At 61.2% G+C, this 25,058-nt stretch overlaps 2 protein-coding genes across 2 annotated transcripts; one reads left to right on the forward strand and one right to left on the reverse strand.

Moving 5' to 3' along the window:
- The first annotated feature begins 10,169 nt into the window (after window positions 1-10,169).
- Window positions 10,170-17,439, forward strand: RMND5B (required for meiotic nuclear division 5 homolog B). Its single transcript, XM_032794740.2, has 9 exons — window positions 10,170-10,448; window positions 12,157-12,302; window positions 14,236-14,376; window positions 14,797-14,897; window positions 15,444-15,610; window positions 15,775-15,940; window positions 16,021-16,123; window positions 16,201-16,355; window positions 16,818-17,439. The coding sequence occupies exons 1-9, from the start codon at window positions 10,310-10,312 to the stop codon at window positions 16,879-16,881; spliced, it is 1,182 nt and encodes a 393-aa protein (XP_032650631.1). The 5' UTR covers window positions 10,170-10,309; the 3' UTR covers window positions 16,882-17,439.
- A 3,908-nt stretch (window positions 17,440-21,347) lies between these two features.
- Window positions 21,348-24,906, reverse strand: NHP2 (NHP2 ribonucleoprotein). Its single transcript, XM_032794742.2, has 4 exons — window positions 24,711-24,906; window positions 23,960-24,029; window positions 23,560-23,665; window positions 21,348-21,830 (listed from the first exon to the last, which is right to left on the reverse strand). Exons 1-4 carry the CDS (start codon window positions 24,853-24,855, stop codon window positions 21,705-21,707), a joined length of 447 nt encoding a protein of 148 aa, XP_032650633.1. The 5' UTR covers window positions 24,856-24,906; the 3' UTR covers window positions 21,348-21,704.
- Window positions 24,907-25,058: the final 152 nt, after the last annotated feature.

The raw sequence follows: 25,058 nt of genomic DNA on the forward strand, positions 1-25,058 counted from the left end.
CGAGGGGAACGCACCCGCACAGGCGCGCGGCTCCATCATCACACTCAGGAGCAAAGCGACGCTCAATTGAAGACCCAAGGGGAGGCCAACACAGCGCACGGCTCCATCACCCGACGGACCTGGCGGGGAACGCACGGCAAGGCTGCACAGGCGACAGCTCCATCACCCGACGGACCAGCGGGGGAGAAGCACCAGCACAGCGCGCGCACGCTCCATCATCTGACAGACCCTAAGGGGCGGACGCACGCACAGGCACGCGGCTCCTGAATCACCGACGGACCTTATGGGGGGAAGCACACGCACAGGCACGCGTGGCTCACGTCAACTGCACGACGACCCTACAGGGGCGAACGCACCGCACAGGCGCCGGCTCATCACCCGACGGACCTGGAGGGAACGCACCACCAGGCGCGCAGCTCATCACACGACGGACCTGCGGGGGGCGACGCACGCACAGGCGCTCCATCACGACGGACCCTCGGGGGGAACGCACCCACAGGGCACGCTCCATCACCCACGGACCCTGCGAGGGAATGCAACCGCACAGCGCGGCTCATCACTGACAGACCCTAGCAGGGGCGGACGCACACACAGGCGCACGGCTCCATCACCCGACGGACCTGCAGGGGAACGCATCCGCACAGGCGCGCGGCTCCATCACCCGGCACCCTGCGAGGGAACGCACGCACAGGCGCGCGGCTCCATCATCTGAACAGACCCTAAACGGGCGGGACGCACGCACCGCACGGCGGCGCTTGTCACCGACGGACCTCTGAGGGGAACGCACCGCACAGGCGCGCGGCTCTCATCTGACGACCCTAAAGGGGCGGGACGCACCGCACAGGCGCGCGGCTCTGTCACCGACGGACCTATGGAGGGAACGCACGCACAGCGCGCGCTCCATCATCTGACAACCCTACAGGGCGAGGACGCAACACAAGCAGGCGGCGCTCCATCACCCGACGGACCTGCGGGGAACGCCCGCACAGGCGCGCGGCTCCATCATCGACAGACCTAAGGGGGGACGCACCCAGGCGCCGGCTCTCACCCATAACGGGACCCTGCGGGGGAACGCACAGCGCACAGCGCGCGGCTCCACATCTGACAGACCCTAGGGGGGACGGCACCGCACGGCGCGCGGCTCTGTCATCACAGACGGACCCTTATGAAGGGGAAGCACCCACAGGCGCGCTGCTCCATCATCTGACAGCACCTACAGGGGCGGAACGCACCGCACAGGCGCCGGCTCACGCCCGCGGACCCAGCGGGGAGGGGGGGACCACCGCACAGCAGCGGCGACGGCCCCATCACCGACGAGGCCCTGCGGGGGGAACGCACCGCACGGCGCACGGCTCCACACCAAGGACCCTGCGAGGGGAATGCACGCACAGGCGTGCGGCTCCATCATCTGACAGACCCTACAGGGGCGGGACGCACACACAGGCGCACGCTCCATCACACCCGAACGACCCTGCGAGGGGAACGCACCGCAACAGGCGCAAGTGGCTCCATCACGACCGACGGACCCTGCGAGGCGGACGCACCGCACAGGCACGGCGCTCATCATCTGACGAGACCCTAAAGGGGCGGACGCACCAGCACAGGCGCGCGGCTCTGTCACCGCGGACCATGGGGGAACGCACCGCACAGGCGCGCAGGCTCCATCATCTGACGACCTAAAGGGGCGGGAGCACCGCACAGGCGCGCGCTCTGTCAACGACGGCCTTATGAGGGGAAGCACCGCACAGGCGCGCGGCTCCATCATCTGACAGCCCTACAGGGGCGGACGCACCGCACAGCGCGCGGCTCCATCACCGACGGACCCTGCGAGGGGAACGCACCTGACGAGGCGCGCGGCTCCATCTGCCCGACGACTGCGAGGGGAACGCGACCGCACGGTTGCGAGGCAGGCGAACGGCGCTCCAATCATCTGACAGACCCTAAAGGGGCGGACGCACCGACAGGCGCGCGGCTCTGTCACCGACGGACCTTGGAGGGGAACGCACCGCACAGGCGCGCGGCTCATCACCGACGGACCCTCGGGAGCGGGAACGCACCGCACAGGCCGGCGGCTCCATCACCCGACGGACCCTGCGGGGGTGGGGGGGACGCACCGCACAGGCGCGCGGCTCATCACGCGACGGACCCTGCGGGGGAACGCCACGCACAGGCGCGCGCTCATCACCGACGGACCTGCGAGGAACGCACCGACAGGCGCGCGGCTCATCATCTGACAGACCCTAAAGGGCCGGCACGCAACCGCACAAGGGGCGCGCGCCGCTCACACCGGACAGGACCCTGCGAGGGGAACGCACCGCACAGGCGCGCGCTCCATCACCGACGGACCCTGCGGGGGGAGGGGACGCACGCACAGGCGCAGCGGCTCCATCACCCGACGGACCCCTGCGAGGGAACGCACGCCAGGCCGCGGCTCCATCACCGACGGACCCTGCGAGGGGAACGCACCGCACAGGCGCGCGGCTCCATCATCCACGGACCTGGCGAGGGAACGCACCGCACAGCGCGCGCTCCATCACGACGGACCCTGCGAGGGAACGCACCGCACAGGCGCGCGGCCCATCACCCGACGGACCCTGCGAGGGGAACGCACCGCACAGCGCGGCTCTTCGACTCCACACCGACGGACCTGGGGGGACGCACCACAGGCGCGCGGCTCCATCACGACGACCTGGCGAGGGGAACGCACCGCACAGCGCGCGGCTCTCCATCACCCGACGGACCTCTGCGAGGGGAAGCACCGCACAGGCGCGCGCTCCATCACCGACGACCTGCGAGGGGGAGACGCACCGCACAGGCGCGCGGCTCCATCACCGACGGACCTGCGGGGGAGGGGGACGCACCCGACAGGCGCGCGCTCCATCACCCGACGGACCTGCGGGGGGAGCGGGGAACGCACCGCACAGGCGGCCGCGGCTCCATCATCTGACAGACCCAAAGGGGTCGGGACGCACCGCCCAGGCGCGCGGCCTCATCACCCGAACGACCCTGCGGGGGGAGCGGAACGCACCGCACAGGCGCGCGGCTCCATCACCCGACGGCCCTGCGGGGTGGGGGCGACGCACCGCGGGACCACGCCCAGCGCGCGACTCCATACCCGACGGACCCTGCGAGGGGAACGCACCGCACAGGCGCGCGGCTTCCATCACCCACGGACACTGCGGGGGGGCGGGACGCACCGCACAGGCGCGCGGCTCTCCGTCACCGACGCCCTGGGGCGGAACGCACCGCCGAGCTCCGTCCCCCGCGAGTCCCCGGCTGCCCCGACCGAGACCTGCGGGCACGGCGCTTCCGCCTACCCGGCGCCTGGGCGTTTCAGCCACGCTTCGGCAGCTGCGAGTCCGGGGCGACTGTCCCACGCGCGGCAGGATCCCCTCCCCTGAGACGGCGGCAGTGGTAGGTTCCTACGGCCATGCCGGCGAGGGAGGGGCCTACCAGCCCATTACTGCGGGAGGGGCTCACCACGGACTCGGCGCGCCCTGTCCCGAGCTTGGTACTGCCGTCCACAGGGCGGTCAAAACCATCCGCCGGCGCGGGGACGGGGAGGGCGCTGGAATGTACGATGTTCCCCCCCCCTGGTGTTTAGCCCGAGATTACCTGCCTGTCCGGGGCGTCACCTGGCCGTGCAGTGCGCGGCTCCCTGGCGGGGTGGGAACTAGCGGGGGGGTCAGTGCACAGGGTCCGTCGGGTGATGGAGCCGTGCGCCTGTGTTGTGCGTCCCGCCCCTGTAGGGTCTGTCAGATGATGGAGCTGCGCGCCTGTGCGGTGCGTTCCCCCCGCAGGGTCCGTCGGTGACAGAGCCGCGCGCCTGTGCGGTGCGTTCCCCCCGCAGGGTCTGTCGGGTGATGGAGCTGTGTGCCTGTGTTGTGCGTCCTTCCCCTTTAGGGTCTGTCAGATGATGGAGCCGCGCGCCTGTGCGGTGCGTTCCCACTGCAGGGTCCGTCGGTGACGGAGCCGCGCGCCTGTGTTGTGCGTCCCGCCCCTGTAGGGTCTGTCAGATGGTGGAGCTGTGCGCCTGTGTTGTGCGTCCCTCCCCTTTAGGGTCTGTCAGATGATGGAGCCACGCGCCTGTGCGGTGCGTTCCCCCTGCAGGGTCCGTCGGGTGATGGAGCCGTGTGCCTGTGTTGTGCGTCCCTCCCCTTTAGGGTCTGTCAGATGATGGAGCCGCGCGCCTGTGCGGTGCGTTCCCCTCACAGGGTCCGTCGGGTGATGGAGCCGTGCGCCTGTGTGGTGCGTCCCGCCCCTGTAGGGTCTGTCAGATGATGGAGCCGCGCGCCTGTGCGGTGCGTTCCCCCCGCAGGGTCCGTCGGTGACAGAGCCGCGCGCCTGTGCGGTGTGTTCCCCCCGCAGGGTCCGTCGGGTGATGGAGCTGTGCGCCTGTGTTGTGCGTTCCCCCTGCAGGGTCCGTCGGGTGATGGAGCCGCGCGCCTGTGCTGTGCACCCCGCCCCTGTAGGGTCCGTTGGGTGATGGAGCTGTGCGCCTGTGCGGTGCGTTCCCCCCTCAGTGTCCGTCGGGTGATGGAGCTGTGCGCCTGTGTTGTGCACCCCGCCCCTGTAGGGTCCGTCGGGTGATGGAGCTGTGCGCCTGTGTTGTGCACCCCGCCCCTGTAGGGTCCGTCGGGTGATGGAGCTGTGCGCCTGTGCGGTGCGTTCCCCCTGCAGGGTCCGTCGGTGACGGAGCTGTGCACCTGTGTTGTGCGTCCCTCCCCTGTAGGGTCTGTCAGATGATGGAGCCGCGTGCCTGTGCGGTGCGTTCCCCCCGCAGGGTCCGTTGGGTGATGGAGCTGTGCGCCTGTGTGGTGCGTTCCCCCCCACCCCCATAGGGTGATGGAGCCACGCGCCTGTGCGATGCGTTCCCCCTGCAGGGTCCGTCGGTGACGGAGCCGTGCACCTGTGTTGTGCGTCCCTCCCCTGTAGGGTCTGTCGGATGATGGAGCTGTGTGCCTGTGCGCTGTGTTCCCCCCGCAGGGTCCGTCGGGTGATGGAGCCGCGCACCTGTGCGGTGTGTTCTCCCCCCCCGCAGGGTCCGTCGGTGACAGAGCCGAGCACCTGTGTGGTGCGTCCCGCCCCTGTAGGGTCTGCCAGATGATGGAGCCGCGCGCCTGTGCAATGCGTTCCCCCCGCAGGGTCCGTCGGGTGATGGAGCTGTGTGCCTGTGTTGTGCGTCCCGCCCCTGTAGGGTCTGTCAGATGATGGAGCCGCGCGCCTGTGCGGTGCGTTCCCCTCATAAGGTCCGTCGGTGATGGAGCCGTGCGCCTGTGTTGTACGTCCCGCCCCTGTAGGGTCTGTCAGATGGTGGAGCTGTGCGCCTGTGTTGTGTGTCCCTCCCCTTTAGGGTCTGTCAGATGATGGAGCCGCGCGCCTGTGCGGTGCGTTCCCCCTGCAGGGTCCGTCGGGTGATGGAGCTGTGCACCTGTGCGGTGCATTCCCCCCGCAGGGTCCATTGGGTGATGGAGCCGCGCGCCTGTGTTCTGTGTCCCTCCCCTGTAGGGTCTGTCGGATGATGGAGCTGTGTGCCTGTGTTGTGTGTCCCTCCCCTTTAGGGTCTGTCAGATGATGAAGCCGCGCGCCTGTGTGGTGCGTTCCCCCCGCAGTGTCTGTCGGGTGATGGAGCTGTGCGCCTGTGTTGTGCACCCCGCCCCTGTAGGGTCCGTCGGGTGATGGAGCTGTGCGCCTGTGTGGTGCGTTCCCCCCGCAGGGTCCGTCGGATGATAGAGCTGTGCGCCTGTGCGGTGCGTTCCCCTCGCAGGGTCCGTCGGTCACGGAGCCGTGCACCTCTGTTGTGCGTCCCTCCCCTGTAGGGTCTGTCAGATGGTGGAGCTGTGCGCCTGTGCGGTGCGTTCCCCCCGCAGGGTCTGTCGGGTGATGGAGCTGTGCACCTGTGCGGTGCGTTCCCCCCGCAGGGTCCGTCGGTGACGGAGCCATGCGCCTGTGTGGTGCGTTCCTCCCTCCCCCCGCAGGGTCCGTCGGTGACAGAGCCGTGCACCTGTGTTGTGCGTCCCGCCCCTGTAGGGTCTGTCAGATGATGGAGCCGCGCGCCTGTGCGGTGCGTTCCCCTCGCAGGGTCCGTCGGTGACAGAGCCATGCACCTGTGTTGTGCGTCCCGCCCCTGTAGGGTCTGTCAGATGATGGAGCCGCGCGCCTGTGCGGTGCGTTCCCCCCGCAGGTTCCGTCGGATGATAGAGCTGTGCGCCTGTGCGGTGCGTTCCCCTCGCAGGGTCCGTCGGTGACGGAGCCGTGCACCTGTGTTGTGCGTTCCTTGTAGGGTCTGTCAGATGGTGGAGCCGCGCGCTTCTGCGGTGCGTTCCACCCGCAGGGTCCGTCGGGTGATGGAGCTGTGCGCCTGTGTGGTGCGTTCACCCCCACCCCCGTAGGTGATGGAGCCGCGCGCCTGTGCGGTGCATTCCCCCTGCAGGGTCCATCGGGTGATGGAGCTGTGCGCCTGTGTTGTGCGTCCCTCCCCTGTAGGGTCTGTCAGATGATGGAGCCGCGCGCCTGTGCGGTGCGTTCCCCCCGCAGGGTCCCTCGGGTGATGGAGCCGCGCACCTGTGCGGTGCGTTCCCCCCGCATTGTCCGTCGGGTGATGGAGCTGTGCGCCTGTGCGGTGCGTTCCCCTCATAAGGTCCGTCGGTGACGGAGCCGTGCACCTGTGTTGTGCGTCCCTCCCCTGCAGGGTCCATCGGGTGATGGAGCCACGCGCCTGTGCGGTGCGTTCCCCCCGCAGGGTCCGTCGGTGATGGAGCCATGCACCTGTGTTGTGTGTCCCTCCCCTGTAGGGTCTGTCGGATGATGGAGCCGCGCGCCTGTGCGGTGCGTTCCCCTCGTACGGTCCATCGGGTGATGGAGCTGTGTGCCTGTGTTGTGCGTCCCTCCCCTGTAGGGTGTGTCAGATGATGGAGCTGTGCGCCTGTGCGGTGCGTTCCCCTCGCAGGGTCCGTCGGGTGATGGAGCTGTGCGCCTGTGCAGTGCGTTCCCCCCGCAGGGTCTGACGGGTGATGGAGCTGTGCGCCTGTGTGGTGCATTCCCCTCATAAGGTCCGTCGGTGATGGAGCTGTGCACCTGTGTTGTGCGTCCCTCCCCTGTAGGGTCTGTTAGATGATGGAGCTGTGCGCCTGTGCGGTGCGTTCCCCTCGCAGGGTCCGTCGGGTGATTGAGCTGTGTGCCTGTGCGGTGAGTTCCCCCCGCAGGGTCCGTCGGGTGATGGAGCTGTGCGCCTGTGCGGTGCGTTCCCCTCATAAGGTCCGTCGGTGATGGAGCTGTGCACCTGTGTTGTGCGTCCCTCCCCTGTAGGGTCTGTCAGATGATGGAGCTGTGCGCCTGTGCGGTGCGTTCCCCCCGCAGGGTCCGTTGGGTGATGGAGCTGTGCGCCTGTGCGGTGTGTTCCCCTCACAGGGTCCGTTGGGTGATGGAGCTGTGCGCCTGTGTGTAGCGTTCTCCCCGCAGGGTCCGTCGGGTGATGGAGCTGTGCGCCTGTGTGTAGCGTTCTCCCTGCAGGGTCCGTCGGGTGATGGAGCTGTGCGCCTGTGCAGTGCGTTCCCCCCCCGCAGGGTCCGTCGGGTGATGGACCTGTGCGCCTGTGTGGTGCGTTCGCCTCACAAGGTCCGTCGGTGATGGAGCTGTGCACCTGTGTTGTGCGTCCCTCCCCTGTAGGGTCCGTCGTGTGATGGAGCCTCGCGCCTGTGTGTAGCGTTCTCCCCGCAGGGTCCGTCGGTGATGGAGCCGTGCACCTGTGTTGTGCGTCCCTCCCCTGTAGGGTCTGTCGGATGATGGAGCTGTGCGCCTGTGCTGTGCGTTCCCCTCACAGGGTCCATCGGGTGATGGAGCTGTGCGCCTGTGTTGTGTGTCCCTCCCATTTAGGGTCTGTGAGATGATGGAGCTGTGCGCCTGTGCAGTGCGTTCCCCCCGCAGGGTCCGTCGGGTGATGGAGCTGTGCGCCTGTGCGGTGCGTTCCCCCCGCAGGGTCCGTCAGGTGATGGAGCTGTGCGCCTGTGCAGTGTGTACCCCCCCCGTAGGGTCCGTCGGGTGATGGAGCTGTGCGCCTGTGCAGTGCGTTCCCCTCGCAGGGTCTGTCGGGTGATGGAGCTGTGCACCTGTGTGGTGCATTCCCCTCATAAGGTCCGTCGGTGATGGAGCTGTGCACCTGTGTTGTGTGTCCCTCCCCTGTAGGGTCTGTCAGATGATGGAGCTGTGCGCCTGTGCAGTGCGTTCTCCTCGCAGGGTCCGTCGGGTGATGGAGCTGTGCGCCTGTGTGTAGCGTTCTCCCCGCAGGGTCCGTCGGGTGATGGAGCTCTGCGTCTGTGTGTAGCGTTCTCCCCACAGGGTCCGTCGGTGACGGAGCCGTCCACCTGTGTTGTGCGTCCCTCCCCTGTAAGGTCTGTCGGATGATGGAGCCGCGCGCCTGTGCAGTGCGTTCCCCTCGTACGGTCTGTCGGGTGATGGAGCTGTGGGCCTGTGCAGTGCGTTCCCCCCACAGGGTCTGTCGGGTGACGGAGCTGTGCACCTGTGTTGTGCGTCCCTCCCCTGTAGGGTCTGTCGGATGATGGAGCTGTGTGCCTGTGCGCTGTGTTCCCCCCACAGGGTCCGTCGGGTGATGGAGCCGCGCACCTGTGCAGTGTGTCCCCCCCCCCCGCAGGGTCCGTTGGTGACAGAGCCGAGCACCTGTGTGGTGCATCCCGCCCCTGTAGGGTCTGTCAGATGATGGAGCCGCGCGCCTGTGCGGTGCGTTCCCCACGCAGGGTCTGTCGGGTGATGGAGCTGTGTGCCTGTGTTGTGCGTCCCTCCCCTTTAGGGTCTGTCAGATGATGGAGCCGCGTGCCTGTGCGTTCGTCCCTATAAGGTCCGTCGGTGATGGAGCCGTCGCGCCGTGTTGGGCGGCCCGCTGTAGGGTCTGTCAGATGGTGGAGCTGTGCGCCTGTGTTGTGTGTCCCTCCCCTTTAGGGTCTGTCAGATGATAGAGCCGCGCGCCTGTGCGGTGTGTTCCCCCCGCAGGGTCCGTCGGGTGATGGAGCTGTGCGCCTGTGTTGTGCGTTCCCCCCGCAGAGTCCGTCGGGTGATGGAGCTGTGCGCCTGTGTTGTGCGTTCCCCCCGCAGGGTCTGTCGGGTGACGGAGCTGTGCACCTGTGTGTATCGTTCTCCCCGCAGGGTCCGTTGGGTGATGGAGCAGTGCGCCTGTGCGTTGCATTCCCCTCGTACGGGCCATTGGGTGATGGAGCTGTGTGCCTGTATTGTGTGTCCCCCCGCCCCCGTAGGGTCTGTCGGATGATGGAGCTGTGCGCCTGTGTGGTGCATTCCCCTTATAAGGTCTGTCAGTGATGGAGTTGTGCACCTGTGTTGTGCGTTCCCCCCTCGTAGGGTCCGTCGGGTGATGGAGCTGTGCACCTGTGTGGTGCATTCCCCCTGTAGGGTCTGTCGGATGATGGAGCTGTGTGCCTGTGTGTAGTGTTCTCCCTGTAGGGTCCATTGGGTGACGGAGCAGTGCGCCAGTGCGGTGTGTTCCCCCTTTAGGGTCCGTTGGTGATGAAGCTGTGTGCCTGTGCAGTGCGTTCCCCTCGTACGGTCCGTCGGGTGATGGAGCTGTGCGCCTGTGCGGTGCATTCCCCTCGTAGGGTCTGTGGGATAATGGAGGTGTGTGCCTGTGTTGTGCGCTTTCCCTCGTAGGGGCCATCGGATGATGGAGCTGTGCGCCTGTGTTTTGCATTCCCCCTGTAGGGTCCATCGGCTGATGGAACTGCGTGCCCATGTTGTGTGTTCCCCTCGTAGGGTCCATCGCATGATGGAGCTTTGTGCCTGTGTGGTGCGTTCCCCTCCGTAGGGTCCGTCGGATGATGGAGCTGTGCACCTGTGTTGTGCGCTTCCCCTCGTAGGGTCTGTCGGATGATGGAGCTGTGCACCTGTGTTGTGCGCTTCCCCTCTTAGAGTCCGTCAGATGATGGAGCTGTGTGCCTGTGTTGTGTGCTTTCCCTCGTAGGGTCTGTTGGATGATGGAGCTGTGTGCCTGTGTTGTGTGCTTTCCCTCGTAGGGTCTGTCGGATGATGGAGCTGTGTGCCTGTGTTGTGTGCTTCCCCTCGTAGGGTCCATTGGATGATGGACCTGTGTGCCTGTGTGTGTGTTTCCCCCCGTAGGGTCTGTCTGACGATGGAGCTGTGCGCCTGTGTTGTGTGCTTCCCCTTGTAGGGTCCGTCGGACGATGGACCTGTGTGCCTGTGTTGTGTGCTTCCCCCCATAGGGTCTGTCGGATGATGGAGCTGTGCACCTGTGTTGTGCGCTTCCCCTCGTAGGGTCCGTCGGACAATGGAGCTGTGCGCCTGTGTGGAGCGAGAGCTGGACAAAGTGCTGCACAAGTTCCTGAGCTATGGGGAGCACTGTGAGCAGAGCCTGGAGGAGCTGCTCTGTTACGTGAGCCAACTGCGCCAGGAGCTCGGCAGCACAGGTACCACACAACTCGCCTGCATGATGTAGTGATGCAGCACAGCACTCCTGGAACTGGGCCTGTTCCCAACCTGCAGCCTGGTGCTTAGGGGCAGAGCACCGTGTCCAGGCGGGGTAGTCACTGGCGGCAGATCTATGGATGGAGACTGACCACACTTCCCTCTGCTCAGCCCCCTTCTGGCCAGGGGGGCTGTAGGCCAGTGCGGGGACACGCCTGCTCTTGGGGGGCGCAATCCTGGCAGAGCTTTCTGTCTGGGTGGGAGCTTGTGAGGCATCTGCCTGCAGAGGGTGCTATTGAGTTGCTCTAGACCAGACATGGGCAAATTACGCCCTGCGGGACCGTCCTGCTTGGCCCCTGAGCTCCCGGCTAGGGAGCCTGATCCCCGGCCCCTCCCCTGCAGCCACGCGGGCTATGCTGTGGCCTGCTGCTCCCGCTGGGCAGTGGGGAGCGCAGCTGGCTCTGTCCGGGTGTTGTGGCTGCGAGCTCCTGCTGCTGCTAAGGGGGTGGGGAGTGGGGGGGTTGGGTAAGGGAGCAGGGGTTCTGAGGGGCAGTCGGGATGGGGAACAGGGAGGGTTGGGAGTGGGAGTCCTGGGGGGCCTGTCAGGGGGTGGGGATGTGAATAGGGGTCAGGGGACAGGGAGCATTGGATAAGGGGGTGGGATCCCGGGGGGCAGTTAGGGGCGGGGTGTCCCAGGAGGAGGTGGTCAGTGGATGAGGAGGAGAGAGCAGTTGGATAGAGGTTGGGAGTCCTGGGGGGGCTGTCAGGAGGCAGGGGTGTTTATAGGGGTCAGGGCAGTCAGGGACAGGGAGCAGGGGGGCTGGATAGAGGGCGGGGGTCCTGGGAGGGGGTGGTCAGTGGATGAGGAGCAGAGGGTGGTTGGATAAGGGGTGGGAGTCCTGGGGGGCCTGTCAGGGTGAGGGGATGAGAATAGGGGTCAAGAGGCAGTCAGGGGACAGGGAGCATTGGATAAGGGAGTGGAATCCTGGGGGGGCAGTTAGGGGCGGGGTGTCCCAGGAGGAAGTGGTCAGTGGATGAGGAGCAGAGGGAGTTGGATAGAGGGTGGGAGTCCTGGGGGTGCTGTCAGGAGGTGGGGGTATGGATAGCAATTGGGGCAGTCAGGGGACAGGAAGCAGGGGGGTGATGGGGGTGGGGTCCCGGGAGGGGGGTGGTCAGGGGACAAGGAGCAGGAGGGGGCTCTGAGGGGGAAGTCAGGGGGTGGGAAGTAGGAGGGGGTTGGGCCAGGCTGTTTGGGGGGCACAGCCTCCCCTACCCCGCCCACCATACAATTGGACAACTCCGATGTGGCCCTGGGGCTGAAAAGTTTGCCCACCCCGGTCTAGACCAGCACTGGTCAAAGCCCTCGGCTCCACCCACTGTTTCCAGCTGCTCCCATTGGGTTCTGTGTTATCTGGCCCCTGGACGCTCAGGCTGCTCCAAATCCCAGTCCTGCCGCGGGGAGCAGTTGCCCAAACTCCATGATGGATTAGAGGTGTCTCAGTTAAACAGAAGTCACACCGAAGCCTAGCACAGGGGCTCATTGTTCTGACGGGGGGGGGGGAGTTCTGGTGCATAGTGCAGAGTTTGGCAGATGTAGCTCAAAGCTACTGCTTTTCTGGTGCAAAGCCTTGGCAGTAAGGGACTTGCACTTCCTGGAATAGGCTCCTGGCTAGTCCCTGTAGCTAGGTCTGAAGACCCTTTCTGCTGCAGCCCTGCAGGGGGCACCGCTCTCTGCCACGCTCTCCCTGGTGATGGCCCAGTGCTGTCGGAAGATCAAAGACACGGTGCAGAAACTGGCCTCGGACCATAAAGATATTCACAGCAGTGTCTCCAGGGTGGGCAAAGCCATTGATAGGGTGAGTACTCCCTTTTGTCTAGAGTCCAGGGGTTGGCCCCAGATGGGAATCCCTGCCTTAGTGATGGCGTTCACTCCCATTGGTTCTTTGGCCCTCTGCAGGCTGGAGCATGGGGAGAAGATTTCCCCCAAGGTCTCCCTCATCTGCTGGAAGCCAGTTTTCAATGGTGTTGGGGTTTCTATGGTCCTGAGCGTCTCCTGCTCCTGTGCGTTCATGCCTGTTATATGTACTGCAGTCAGGATTGGGGCCCTCCTGCGCTGACGTGTTCTTGGCCCTAAGGAGTTCACATTCCACCTCTGTGACGGGCCCCCTGGGGTACAGCTTGGAACTGGGGTACTGCTGTGCCCCCTTAACTCTCCAAAGTGGGCTGTCTCTCACAATGCTTTGCTAGTGAAAAGCAGCCAGCCCCTGCAGGTGCTGTTATCACTCAGTACAACAGCATGTGGACACCACGCCCAGCTAAATTGCATGAATGTTCCCTGAGCCACTCATGAATCATATGGAGAAAGGCACCAGCAAATCTTCCAAGACCCCAGCCTTGCACCCCAGAGCTGTTCCATCTTGCCCTGGTGAGAAGCCTGAGCAGTGTACATTTATGATCCAGTCTGCCCTCCCTCGATGTGGAGACGACAGACAGTAGCCTCTGTAAACTGTGCTGAGATTTACCAAGCACTTCAGTTGAAATACACTGTTTTGGGTAAAATATAAAACAGATTTATTAACTACAGAGAGATTTTAAGTGATTAGAAGTGGTGGCCACAAAAGGTCAGAGACAGTTACCAAAGACAATAAAAGATAAGTGTGCAGTCTAAATCTTAAACCTTATTACATTCGGCAGTATTTGGATGAAGCAGTTTTTTTCACCCCACTGGATGTTGCAGGTAGGTTATAGTTCTTAATCCCCTTTAAGCCTGGGACCAGTCTCCTCAGTTCAAGTCTTTGGCCTTGGCTACACTGGCGCTTTACAGCGCTGCAACTTTCTCACTCAAGGGTGTGAACCCCCCACCCCGAGTGCAGCAAGTTACAGCGCTGTTAAGTGCCAGTGTAAACAGTGCCCCAGCACTGGGAGCGCGGCTCCCAGCCCTGTAAGCTAATCCCTTTGGGGAGGTGCAGTACCTGCAGCGCTGGTGCCATGACCACACTTACACTTCAGAGCGCCCCTGCGCCAGCGCTGTACAGCTGCAAGTGTAGCCATAACCTTTGTCTTCCCAGTGTTCTTGTTGCTTCCAGCGTAGGTGGGGGAGGCGAAAGGCCAAAGCATGATGCCGCTGTCCCCTGTTCTATATCCTCAGTCCATGTGCCTGGAAAACAGCCCAGGTGGCTTTGCTGAGTCACAGAGTTGAGCAATCCCCTACTGTGTGATTCTTGTGCAGCTCTCTTACAGCATTGTAAATCCCTTGTTTACAACTCCCCTGCTGTTTAATGGTCACTTAACACTCTCCTGGGTGGCGATCACCGCCTTTGTTGTCACTAGAGAACTAGTGACAACCATACAGCAAAATCTCACTACTTCGTAGGCACTAACAGCATACATATTTGGACAGAACAATGGGTTTCTGCAGATCATGACCTTTCATGATTCCTTACATGGCATGCTTTGTATGAAATAGATCATAATTATACGATGGGGTGAATATGGGGGGTCCAGGGTGCTGCTTTGAGATACAGAGTGTCATGACCTCCTCCTACTATGCTGCCACCCAATCAGAAATGAGCTGTTGTGGCTCTGAGGCTGTGATCCAGCCAGCCACTTGAATGGAGCTTCATGCAAGGGCCGTAGTGGTTTGGGTGGGAGGGTGCTGTTGTGGGGTGGCTTTGCAGGCAGCTGCAGGGGGTTTGTTTGAGAGCATGTGATCTGGCCGGGAGGTGATAGATGGGAGGGCCGTCCCCTCATTCTCAGGGGCACCACTGATTCCTCTCATTCATCTCCCAGAACTTCGATGCCGAACTCTGCAGCGTGGTCTCGGATTCGGTCTGGGAGTCGCGGGAGAAGCAGCAGCAGATTCTGCAGATGGCGATTGTGGAGCACTTGTACCAGCAGGGCATGCTGAGTGTGGCGGAGGAGCTCTCCCAGGTACCAGGGCTGCCAGTCACCAGACTGGTGCTAGCTTGCCACACAGCAGCATTGTGTGAGGGAAAGTTGTGACATCCCTGGGGCAGGGGGAACCAGGAGTGCTGTGGGCCTGCTCTCTGGTGAGAGGGCCTTACTCAGCATTAGCCACTGGCAAGGTTCGCTTCAGGCCCGCACCTCTAGCTGACCCAAGCCATTTGGTATGAGGCTCTGCCCAGCTCTGCAGGGACCGAACTGCAGCTGCCAAGTCTGCTGCTCCCCTGCATGTGCTCTGTGCTCTAAGGTGAGGGCCCTCTCTCCATCATGTAGGGTAGGAAACCTCGCCCATCTCTGGCTGGGGAGCCTCTCCTGGCACCTCCCCGGTGCATGTCGCCCTCCCCGAGAGGATGGTGGGATGTGACCACGGGCTCTCATTCTCCACAGGAGTCCACCCTGAATGTGGACTTGGACTTCAAGCAGCCGTTCTTGGAGCTGAACCGGATCCTGGAAGCGCTGCATGAGCAGGACCTGCGTCCTGCTCTGGAGTAAGAACCAATCATCTGGGAGCACCGAGCATCCACTGCCCCTCCTCGCCCACAGCCTCCCCATCCTTACTGAAAGTGGCCCCTCCCCTTCTGCTTGACTCATGCACCGAGTCTGGGTTGGGCTATGGGGTGCTTTGTCTGGTCAAGGGAGAGCCCGGTGCACCCGAGCTAACGTGTGATGATCACACTCACCCTGCTGGCTAGAGCATGCTCTCCTGGCACCTTGCATCCCTGTCAGAATGAGGCCTACAAGCCTGAGCAGCCCTCCTGGGACACACTCCCTCTTGCCCATGAGCCACTTATGTCCTTTTTCCACCCCAGCTGACTCTGGTGCTACCTGGGCAGTCCCTGGAATTAGAGACACTGGAGGGAAAGGAGCCCCCTAGGCCAGCCTGGCCAGGGGCATTTCACACAAAATAGTCTCCAGGAACGGGAATAAGCCCATCCTCATCTTGTCAGGTTGGGCATCAGGGAGAGCTTCCTGGCTGTCTTGGCCCACCTTCCCAGGATAGCCAGGACTTAGCTGCCCCTGTCTTTCCTATCCAGCTGGGCAATCTCAAACAGGCAGCGTCTGCTGGAGCTGAACAGCTCCCTGGAATTCAAGCTGCATCGTCTCCACTTCATCCGGCTCCTGGCTGGCGGCCCTGACAAGCAGCTGGAGGCCCTGAGCTATGCTCGCCACTTCCAGCCCTTTGGCCGCCTGCACCAGCGAGGTGAGACTGTGCCAGGTGGGGCCCTGCCTCTGGCCTCCCCCGTGGAGCACAGGACTGCCCGGCTGGGTAGCCCCATACTGGAGGCATTGGCCAGTTGGCAGGACAGGGTGGGGGGCTGTGGCCATGTTGCTTCTTGAGGCCAACCAGGGTGTTGTGTTGTTCAGAGATCCAGGTCATGATGGGCAGCCTGGTGTACCTGCCCCTGGGCATTGAGAACTCCCCGTACTGCCACCTTCTGGATGCCCGGCACTGGACAGAGATCTGTGAGGCCTTCACCCGCGACGCCTGTGCCCTGCTGGGGCTCTCGGTGGAATCCCCTCTCAGTGTCAGGTAAGCCCCAGGCCAGGGCCTGCAGGGTGCCCCCTTAGCTCCACCACCACCAAGTGCTAAGGCCTCTCCCTCTCACGCAGCTTCGCATCTGGATGTGTGGCGCTGCCCGTGCTGATGAACATCAAGGCAGTGATTGAGCAGAGACAGTGCACGGGTGTCTGGGGCCACAGGGATGAGCTGCCTGTAAGTGCCATCTCGTGGGGCGGCAGGGTGGGGCGGGGCAAGGCAGCGGGGCTGACCTCCCTGCGCTCTCTTGGCAGATTGAAATTGAGCTGGGCATGAAGTGCTGGTACCACTCAGTGTTCGCCTGCCCCATCCTTCGCCAGCAGACGACCGACTCCAATCCGCCTATCAAACTCATCTGTGGGCACGTCATCTCCCGGGACGCGCTCAACAAGCTTATCAATGGGGGCAAGTAAGTTTGGTTTCTTGACATGCTCAGGCTGTGGACCCTGCCCCCCCTCCACCCTGCAGCCCCTGTCCTGCAGGCTTGGCCCTCGCCTGGCATCACTTTGTGTGATGCAGCCCGGTGCCCAGGAGTGTGAGTGCTCTCAGTGCCCTGTGCTAGTCTGGGCCAGATTGCCTTCCCGAGCTCGCCTGCTCTCCTGCAGCTGGGTGCTGCGGGTAGCAGTGAGCCGGAATGGGCTGGCTGCTGTGGATGCTGATAAGCAGGGCTTGTTCCCTCTGGTGCTGGGAAGCAGGGTGCACAAGCAGTGCTGCTGCTTGCCCACAGCCAGTCCCAGGCTTTCCTTAGACTGAACCTTGGGGCTGGACTGTGCCAGGAGGGGCAGACTTCTGCTGCAGTGCCCCAGAGCTTTGCCCTTTTCTCGGATCCGTGGCCTTCCTGCCTGATGCCTTTGTCTCGATCTCTCCTCAGGCTGAAGTGTCCCTACTGCCCCATGGAGCAGAACCCGGCTGATGGGAAGCCCATCATCTTCTGACGCTGGTGGGGTTGGAAGAGCTGTGGCAACAGGTCACTGCTCTTTCCCTTAGACAGCCTGTCCCACCCTCGCAGTGCGAGAGGCGGTGGTGCTGCCCACGGCAGGGCCTGGACTGCCTTTTAGGCTGAGGGTCTGAGAGCAGCTGTGTCCACTGCAGCCCCACTGGGGTCCCTTCCTTCTGCCAAAGTAGTGCAAGGTTCAGAGCAGTGGGACCTGAGCCTGAGCCACCCTCCGAGAAAGGAGCTGAAATGGCAGAGCGGCAGCGTGATGTGCTTGCTGCTGTGAGCTCTGGGAGGCTGTGCTGCCTCAGTGTGTGCTCTCCTAGTGATCTGGCTTCTGCTCACTCTGCACTCCCACTCTCCGGGCAGCATCTGTCTGCTCAGTAATAGGCAGAGCCCATCTTGGCCTTGAGCATGGCTACTGGAGCATTTCCTAGCCGTCTGCCAGGGCTGTACAGTCCCTTGGGCATTTACCGATACTTTTTGCATTGTAAATATTAAAGCAGGAGCTGCCTGGAGCCCTTTTATAAATTCCAGAAAATAAAACCTGTTAGCCTTTCCCCCTTGCTCTCTGAGCTCTTTGGTCAGATTTAACCTGGGAGACAGGCGGGCTGGGTCCTTAACAGCTTGGGGCCCCACTGTAAGAGGGGGCACGCTTTGTAGTGTGGGGGGGCTCCGGCTATGTCCCTCTCTGGGACTGTTCTCCTGCCTGCCCTGCATCAGCCTACGAAACAGGGCACAGAAGTGAGGGGGAAGAGCTGCTGTTAGATCTGAAAAATGAAGGGGTGAGGTGGGGTGTATGTGTATGTGTGTGGGGGGCACATGGGGGCTGCAGGACACTAAGCCTGGGTGGGGTAGCAGCTTTATGACAAGCAGACCAATATCGAGATAAACCCTTTATTCTAAACGGAACCAGGTAACAAATGTTCTACTGTGACTGCCCTGTCCTAGGCTCCTTTGGTTCTTCCCCAGCTGGAGGGATCACAGGGAACTTATTCAATAGCACGTGGTCCCTCTTTTCGATCCCTTTACTGAACTAAAGCAGTTCTCTTTAAACTGTAACCAATACAGTAACTGATGTAACCACCTTCAGATTGCTTTAATGCAACTTAATACGTCTCAATCCGCCCCTGAGGCATTTCAGCAATCGTCCCCATCTGCAGCCTCATTGGGCAAGCCCAGGTCTGCAAGACTAGTCCACCGCTTGATCAGTTTGTGGCTTGTTTCCATCTTGTGTCTGCTCTCACTTCACTTGTCGTGGCCACGTTGTCGGGTCTCGTGGCAGATGCTTACAATTCTGGGGTAAGATTTTGCCTTTGTCTGTGCTCCCTGAGTCTGACTAAGGTAACTCCTCTTTGGTTGCTGGTGCTTTGACTGGCCAGTGCCCATCTCTCACCAATCGTTGTGTTTAACTGAGGCAGGCTTTGCCTCCCTTTCCCAGACTCCTTAGTTTTCCTTTGTCCCATAGCTGCTGCGTATTCTGAAGAATCAGAGAAATGTGGGGAGGGAAGGGACTCTGAGGCCGTCAAGTCTAACCCCCTGCGCTGAGATAAGACCGAGTAATTCTGGACCATCCCTGGCAAGTGATTGTCCAACCTGGTTTTAAAACCCTCAATGCTGGGATTCCACAACCTTCTCTGGAAGCCTAGTTAGTAAGTTTTTCCTAATATCTAACCTAAATCTCCCTTGCTGCAGATTAAGCCATTTCTTTTAGTCCTACCTTCAGTGGATGTGGAGAACAATTGATCCCTGTTTCGTTTCTAACAGCCCTTCACAGCTTTGAAGAGTGTAATTGGGTCCCCCTCAGGCTTCTGTGTCCCTGGTGATGCTTTTCAAGCCTCTTTATGTGTATTGCAATCAGGGTCAGTTTCTACTTTGAAGCTACAACACTAGAGGAAGTAGTGAAATCATGTGCATACATATGAGTGGCTCTCTGTGTGTACCCAGCCTCTCTGCGGCTGTCACAGCCCTGGATGCATAAAGACTGGCATTCAGTCAGGCCCCTGCCACACCCAGCCCTCCTTTAGAAGCATCTCTGCAGATGGGGCAAAATATCGCAGCACTGAAGCTGAAGTTTGAATGGGCTTTAAATCATTGACCAAGTGCCTGAATCCTGGCCATTTCTTATACTCATGCTGGTTTCCAAATCACTGACATCATTTTCACTGTGGTATTCAGTCACATGCTCTTTCTTTAGGCTTCTTTTGTGTACATTCTGCTGCTTGGGATGTCAGTGCCATCATGCTTAGTGATCATTCACAGATTTGCTTTTTGTTACAAGTGGGACACTCTAGTCTTTGAGCGTTTATTCACAAGACTAACTTAAAATTACAGTCCTGTGACAAATTCCTGTTTTCCCGTCGCTGTGTTCTCAGCCTGAACAGCTCGTTCCCAAGTACCACGTTTCCTAGGGATACACTGAGCCTCAAACATTTTCATTATTTATGCACCCCTTCCTGCCTGCCCCACCATCTGCATGGGATGCAGTGTGTACAGCCGGGGCTTCTGGGCCTGCCACTGCTGAGCGCAGAGCAATCGTTTGCTTTGCCTCCAGGCACAACATTTCCATGGATGTTTAGCACTGCAGCTGCCACTACCTCTCCCAGCTCACAGGGGCTGCCCTGCTGATGAGCAGATGGTATCAAGGTAAAGGGCTGTGCCGCGGTGGTGCTATAACGGAGGCACGTCCTACAGCAAGGGCAGAGTTTTTCTGTTGCCTAATTTACCTCCCTGAGCAGCAGGAATTAGGTTAATGGAACAATTCTTCTGGTGACCTATCTGCATCTAGCCCAAGGGTTAAGTTCGCCTGCGCACTGCAGCTGCACTGAGCTCTGTACAGAAACATTCTACAGCCCTGGGTAGCGGCAGCCTGCCTGTGCCCTGGCTTGGGCTCCAGAAGCAGGCTCCAAGCCTGTAGAGGGTACAGAAGTGTGGCATGATGGCTACACCTGGTGGATTTAGGCTAGAGCTCAGGGTGCTGGGGCTGTTCTGGGGGCAAGGCTGGCCTGGCCACAGAGACTGGGCCGTGAGCCTGGTGTGGATGCAGCAGTAGCTCTGCAGCCCTGTCTCCCCTCACCCATATCTGGCAGTGATGGCTGGAGTCCAGTAGTGGTGGGGGCCCAGCCTGTACAGCCAGGATACGTGCCAGTACCTGCTGCTAAGAGCAGAGCAGTTGGTTGCTCATCCTTGTTTATTTGCCCCAATGGCTTTCAGATCTGGCTCGGATGGTGTCTGAAGCGCTTCCAGGCACACGGAGCAGCTCCCTGGTGCTCCAGGGTACAAGGTGCCTGGTAGCTGGTCAGTACCTGACCCCTGGGCTCAGCAGCCCTCAGTGAGGAAATCTGCTGCCCTTTGGGCCAGCTGAATGAGAGGCTGGGGTAGGTCATAACTCATTGTCATTCCAGGCTGCCCACAGCCCCGGCCAGCACAGCAGTGGGGCACATCGGGGTGGTAGCAGGGAAGAGTGGAGGGTTTTTTTGCACCAACTAGGATAGAATCAACGCATGTGACAATGCTGCACAATCACCTCATGTGTGGCTGACTGACAGGCAGTGAGGCTGGAGTCTCAGGGCTGGTCTACACTATAGGGTAAAATTGATTTTAGATACGCAATTTCAGCTACGTGAATAACGTAGCTGAAGTCGAATATCTAAAATCGATTTACTCACCCATCCTCACCGTGCGGGATCGAACTCCGCTGGGATTGGTGGAGTTCCGGAATCGATATAAGCGCGCTCAGGGATCGATATATCCCGTCTAGATTAGACGCGGTATATTGATCCCCGAGCAATCGATTTTAACGCGCCGATACGGCGCGTAGTCTAGACATGGCCTCAGAGCTGCAGACATCCCACATGCTGGAGCCATCTCCCCACCAGGGGGAGAAGAAATGTGTATGAGTCCTCAATACCTCCCCACCCCCGTCAGCAGCCTGGGCATAACCAAGGGCTGTGGGGACTGGTCCAAGGGCTGGAGAGATGAGTCCGAATTCCTCTCCCCCCGTGCTCCCGCAAGGACGCACACAGGAGGCTCATATTTTTGATGCAGAGAGAGGCCATCAGTCAGCCATGTGCCATGGTTGGGGAGTGCATGTTACAATAGGTAGGCATGGGTCCTGCCTACGTTCATTTAGCCAAATTCACTGTAGTCTCTTGTTCATTTAGCCCAGGCTCCTACCACCGGTCCAAGGCCCAAACACAATGGTTCCCACCTAGCTGTGTCTGGGCTTGACTGAAAGGGACACCAGCCCCTTCTGCACCCAGTGGAAGGGACTGTATTTATTCCAGAGCAAATGCTGATGGGCCAGAAAGAAGGCAGTTTCTACACAGTCATCCCTGTTCCTCCCCCCCTTTCCATTATCCAGCCTTCAGGCCCAGCCCTGCTGGTGATGGTACATCAGCCTCATGCTCTGAATGTAGCCTTAAAGCCAGGGTGCCTCCAACAGCAACTTTACTAACAACCCCAGCAAACAGCTGTACAAATACATTTATTTCATCCACAACAGAACAGGGCTGACTTGCTGCTCATGGCTTGGGCTCATCCCCCATAGGAATGCTAGCCTGTCCAGGAAGCCTGCTCTCCCCCCCCCTTCAAGGGGGAGGTTAGTCACCAACTGCCCCCATCCTCAGCAGCTGCTACTCAATTATTTCAGAACAATTTTTTTTAGTTAAACCCAGGGTCCATGCAGCCCCCTCCCCGCCACACTGAGCACCCAGCAAGTTGCTCATGTTTCATTTTGTAAAGTCTTCGGAGGCCAGCGAATGTTGCTGGGGCAGCGCAGGCCCAGCCAGCCAGAAGCTCCAGCACAGGTATTCCCCAGGTCCTTCACAGGGGGACAGGAAGGGACCCAACCTCCTCCAAACACTCCTCATATGCCTCCTGGTACTCCTCATGTGGCTTGATCATTATCACACAGGTTGGGCGCTTTGAGCCTCCAGCTGCTCCCAGATCCTGAAGAAGAGGAAGAGGATATCAGGCATGCCCAGGAAAGCTGCTGGTGACCTCCATCAGCAGATAGCCCCACCCAGGGGGAGGAGTGGGAACCCGACCACTCCTCTGTGGGGGAGAGCAAACCCCTGCACTCCACCCCACAGGGGAGAACATGGCTCCCCTGACCCTACACTCACCCCCGCCCTAAAGTGATTGAACCAGATTGTAAAGCAACCTTCCCACAGCGGAGCAGTCTCCCCGTGTCCCACCCTGCAAGTTAGAGCAAGAGTTCCCAAACTTTTTGTGGGACAACCCCATTTGAATTATTTTCTCCTGGGACCCCTGAGGGTATCGAGTACATCATTCTGAGGCGCAAAATGGCATCCTCCACACAGCGTGACCTTGTAGCTGTGCGGCGTGTGAGGTCATGCTGTGTTGAGGATGCTATTTCATAGAACAAAATGGCATCCATGCACCGTGACCTTGCACACACCACAGAGGTGAGGCCACGCTGTGCAGAGCAAGACAGCACTCATTGCACAGTAGGGATTGCCAGGGCATGACCCCATTTGGGGGTCCGCTGTGTTAGAGGGACTTCTTATCTTCCCAACTCCTCCCCGAGCCTCTCCTTGCTGCTCCAGGAACGTCCAGCTGTACGCTGCAAGGATGGCACGAAGTCAGCAGGGCCAATGTCTTGCCAGGTTGAAGGCAGGTTAAAGCCCTAAGGATGTCAGCTGGAGACACCCCCTCAGAAACGATTGTGTAGGGTTCCCCTTGGGTTTTTTTTATTGTGTTATTTGGACAGTTTAAAGGAGCTGCCAGATAAGAACAGAACATCGCTATCTCCTGGCTGCAGCTGGGCAAATAATGCTTTAGGACCAAAGGTGAAAGCCTTCTTTGGCCCATAGACTAGAGCACACTTCACAGTATTACCCAACAGCTTAAATCACTTGCCTGGCTGCATTAGCTCTGGCAAAATAATGGCTTCAGTGGTAGGCAGTGTCCCCCGTTCAACCTCACCCTTGAAGCAGGATGACAAACAGCCCGTAGAGCAGAGGTGGGCAAACTACAGCCCCTGAACTCCCGTCCGGGGAGGGTAGCCCCCGGCCACTCCCCTGCTGTCTGTGTGGGCAACACGACTGGCTCTGGCTGGGCTGCCAGCTTCTGCTGCTCTGAGTCCTGGGGCGCAGTCAGGGGACAGGGAGCAGTTGGATGGGGGCGGAGGGTCCGAGGACAGGGAAGAAGAGGCCATTGGATAGGCCTGGGAGTCTCAGGGGGCCTGTCAGGGGGTGGATGTAGATAGGGGTTGGGGAAGTCAGGGGAATGGGAACGGGGGGTGGGGTCAGGCAGGGGATAAGGAGTGGGGGGAAGTGGTGGATGGGGGCAGAGGCCAGGCTGTTTGGGGAGCCACAGCCTCACCTACCCAGCCCACCATACAGTTTTGCAACCCCAATGTGGCCCTCAGGCCAAAGTGTTTGCCCAGCTCTGCTGCAAAGTGTCACTGCTAGGGATCCCTTAGCTCAAATGGGTGATTTTAGGGAGCTGTAGGGGAACAGCAGCAAAGACCTGGGTTTTATGCCCTGGGCAAAAGTTTCTTAGCACCAGAAAGAGAAAGGAGGGTGGAGGGGAGGGGGTGAAGGAGGCACCACCTAAGCCATAACTTGTTATCCTGCTAGACTGTTTCATGCCCTCTTGGTGCCCAAGAAGGGGTAATTCCCCCAACCCCAGAGAGCCCCCCCTCCCCCCTTACCGACTTGGAGGGGATGTAAGCATAGGGGAGGGACCTGTCTTCACACATGATGGGGATGTGGCAATAAACTTCAATAGGCAGCGTGTCTCCAGCAAGGACAATGATCCTGAAACAGCAGAGAGAGGAGACCTATCAGCAGCTGTAGCGGGAGACGGGAACCAGCACCTGAAAGCCAAGAAGCGCTGAGGAGGTGGTGATTGGTCACAAAAGGGGCCAGGGTCAGCGCTGTTGCTGTCTCAGCAAAGCATATCTGGCCATGGGACACGGTGAAATGCTAAAGGCCGGTGCTGTCAGAGCTGAGTACCCTGACAGCGCCTGCCTTGTCAGATACTGCGGCCGCTCAGCGCCCAGCTCCTGGGGAGCGCAGGGGGTAGCTCTAGCTGGGCTAGTGGGTTCTTACCCTTTCTCACCCTTGTTGATGAATTTCTGAACTTCCTTCACTCCCCGCCGGATCTGCTTTTGTTTCGCCGCTGGAAGAGAAATAGGCCATCAGAATTCAGCTCGGGCTCAGCGGGGCTCCTGGCCCCTTTCCCCCTCTGAACCCGCTCCCCAGGCCTGTGTCTTGTTCCCGGGGTGGGCTCCCAGCTCCCCCAAGGGCTGCCTGTTTCCTGGCCCATGTCTGGTTCCCGGGTGGGCTCCCGGCTGCCCCCAAGGGCTGCCCGTCCCCTGGCCTGTGTCTCGTTCCCACAGTGGGCTCTTGGCTCCCCCCAAGGTCTGTCGGGCCCCAGGCCTGTCCCCTGGCCCGTGTCTCATTCCCAGGGTGGCCTCCCGGCTCCCCCCAAGGTCTGTCGGGCCCCAGGCCTGTCCCCTGGCCCGTCTTGTTCCCAGGGTGGGCTCCCGGTGCCCCCCAAGGGCTGCCCGTCCCCTGGCCCGTGTCTCGTTCCGGGGTGGGCTCCCGGCTGCCCCCCAAGGACTACCCGGTCCCCTGGCCCGTGTCTCGTTCCGGGGTGGGCTCCCGGCTCCCCCCAAGGACTACCCGGTCCCCTGGCCCGTGTCTCGTTCCGGGGTGGGCTCCCGGCTCCCCCCAAGGACTACCCGGTCCCCTGGCCCGTGTCTCGTTCCGGGGTGGGCTCCCGGCTGCCCCCCAAGGACTACCCGGTCCCCTGGCCCGTGTCTCGTTCCGGGGTGGACTCCCGGCTGCCCGGCCCCACCTTTCTTGATGCACTTGTAGAGCTTGCGGGTGAGCTTGCGGGAGGCCAGCGGCCGCGCGATCGGGTTCAGGTTCCCCAGCAGCCCCTGGTACGATCGCTCCGGCGCCACTTCGGGCTCCGGCTCCAGCTGCTTCTCCCGAGCCATGATCGACAGACACGTGCCCCGCACCCCGGCCCCACTTCCGCGCGTGCGCACTGAGAAGGACCTGGCTACAGACTCCGCCCGACTCCATCCCAGCCAATAACCCTCCCCTGGTTTGCCCCCCGCGGAGGCGGCCTGGCCGCGCGGGCCCCACGCGCCCAGCCTGCAGGAAGGGAAGGAGGCACGTGACCGTCCTGCTATCGTCA

This window comes from Chelonoidis abingdonii, chromosome 7, assembly GCF_003597395.2.
Source record: "Chelonoidis abingdonii isolate Lonesome George chromosome 7, CheloAbing_2.0, whole genome shotgun sequence".
Classification (NCBI taxonomy): Eukaryota; Metazoa; Chordata; order Testudines; family Testudinidae; genus Chelonoidis; species Chelonoidis abingdonii.

What these genes read in the sequence shown, in the direction of transcription:
- RMND5B (XM_032794740.2), top strand. Translation starts at nt 10,310, where the DNA reads ATGGAGCTGTGCGCCTGTGTGGAGCGAGAGCTGGACAAAGTGCTGCAC. An exon ending in TGGGCAAAGCCATTGATAGG is followed by an intron (nt 12,303 to 14,235) that starts GTGAGTACTCCC and finishes TTCATCTCCCAG; the next exon opens with AACTTCGATGCCGAACTCTG. An exon ending in GACCTGCGTCCTGCTCTGGA is followed by an intron (nt 14,898 to 15,443) that starts GTAAGAACCAAT and finishes TTTCCTATCCAG; the next exon opens with CTGGGCAATCTCAAACAGGC.
- NHP2 (XM_032794742.2), bottom strand. Translation starts at nt 24,855, where the DNA reads ATGGCTCGGGAGAAGCAGCTGGAGCCGGAGCCCGAAGTGGCGCCGGAG. An exon ending in CTACAAGTGCATCAAGAAAG is followed by an intron (nt 24,030 to 24,710) that starts GTGGGGCCGGGC and finishes TTTCTCTTCCAG; the next exon opens with CGGCGAAACAAAAGCAGATC. An exon ending in CTTACATCCCCTCCAAGTCG is followed by an intron (nt 21,831 to 23,559) that starts GTAAGGGGGGAG and finishes CCTCTTCTTCAG; the next exon opens with GATCTGGGAGCAGCTGGAGG.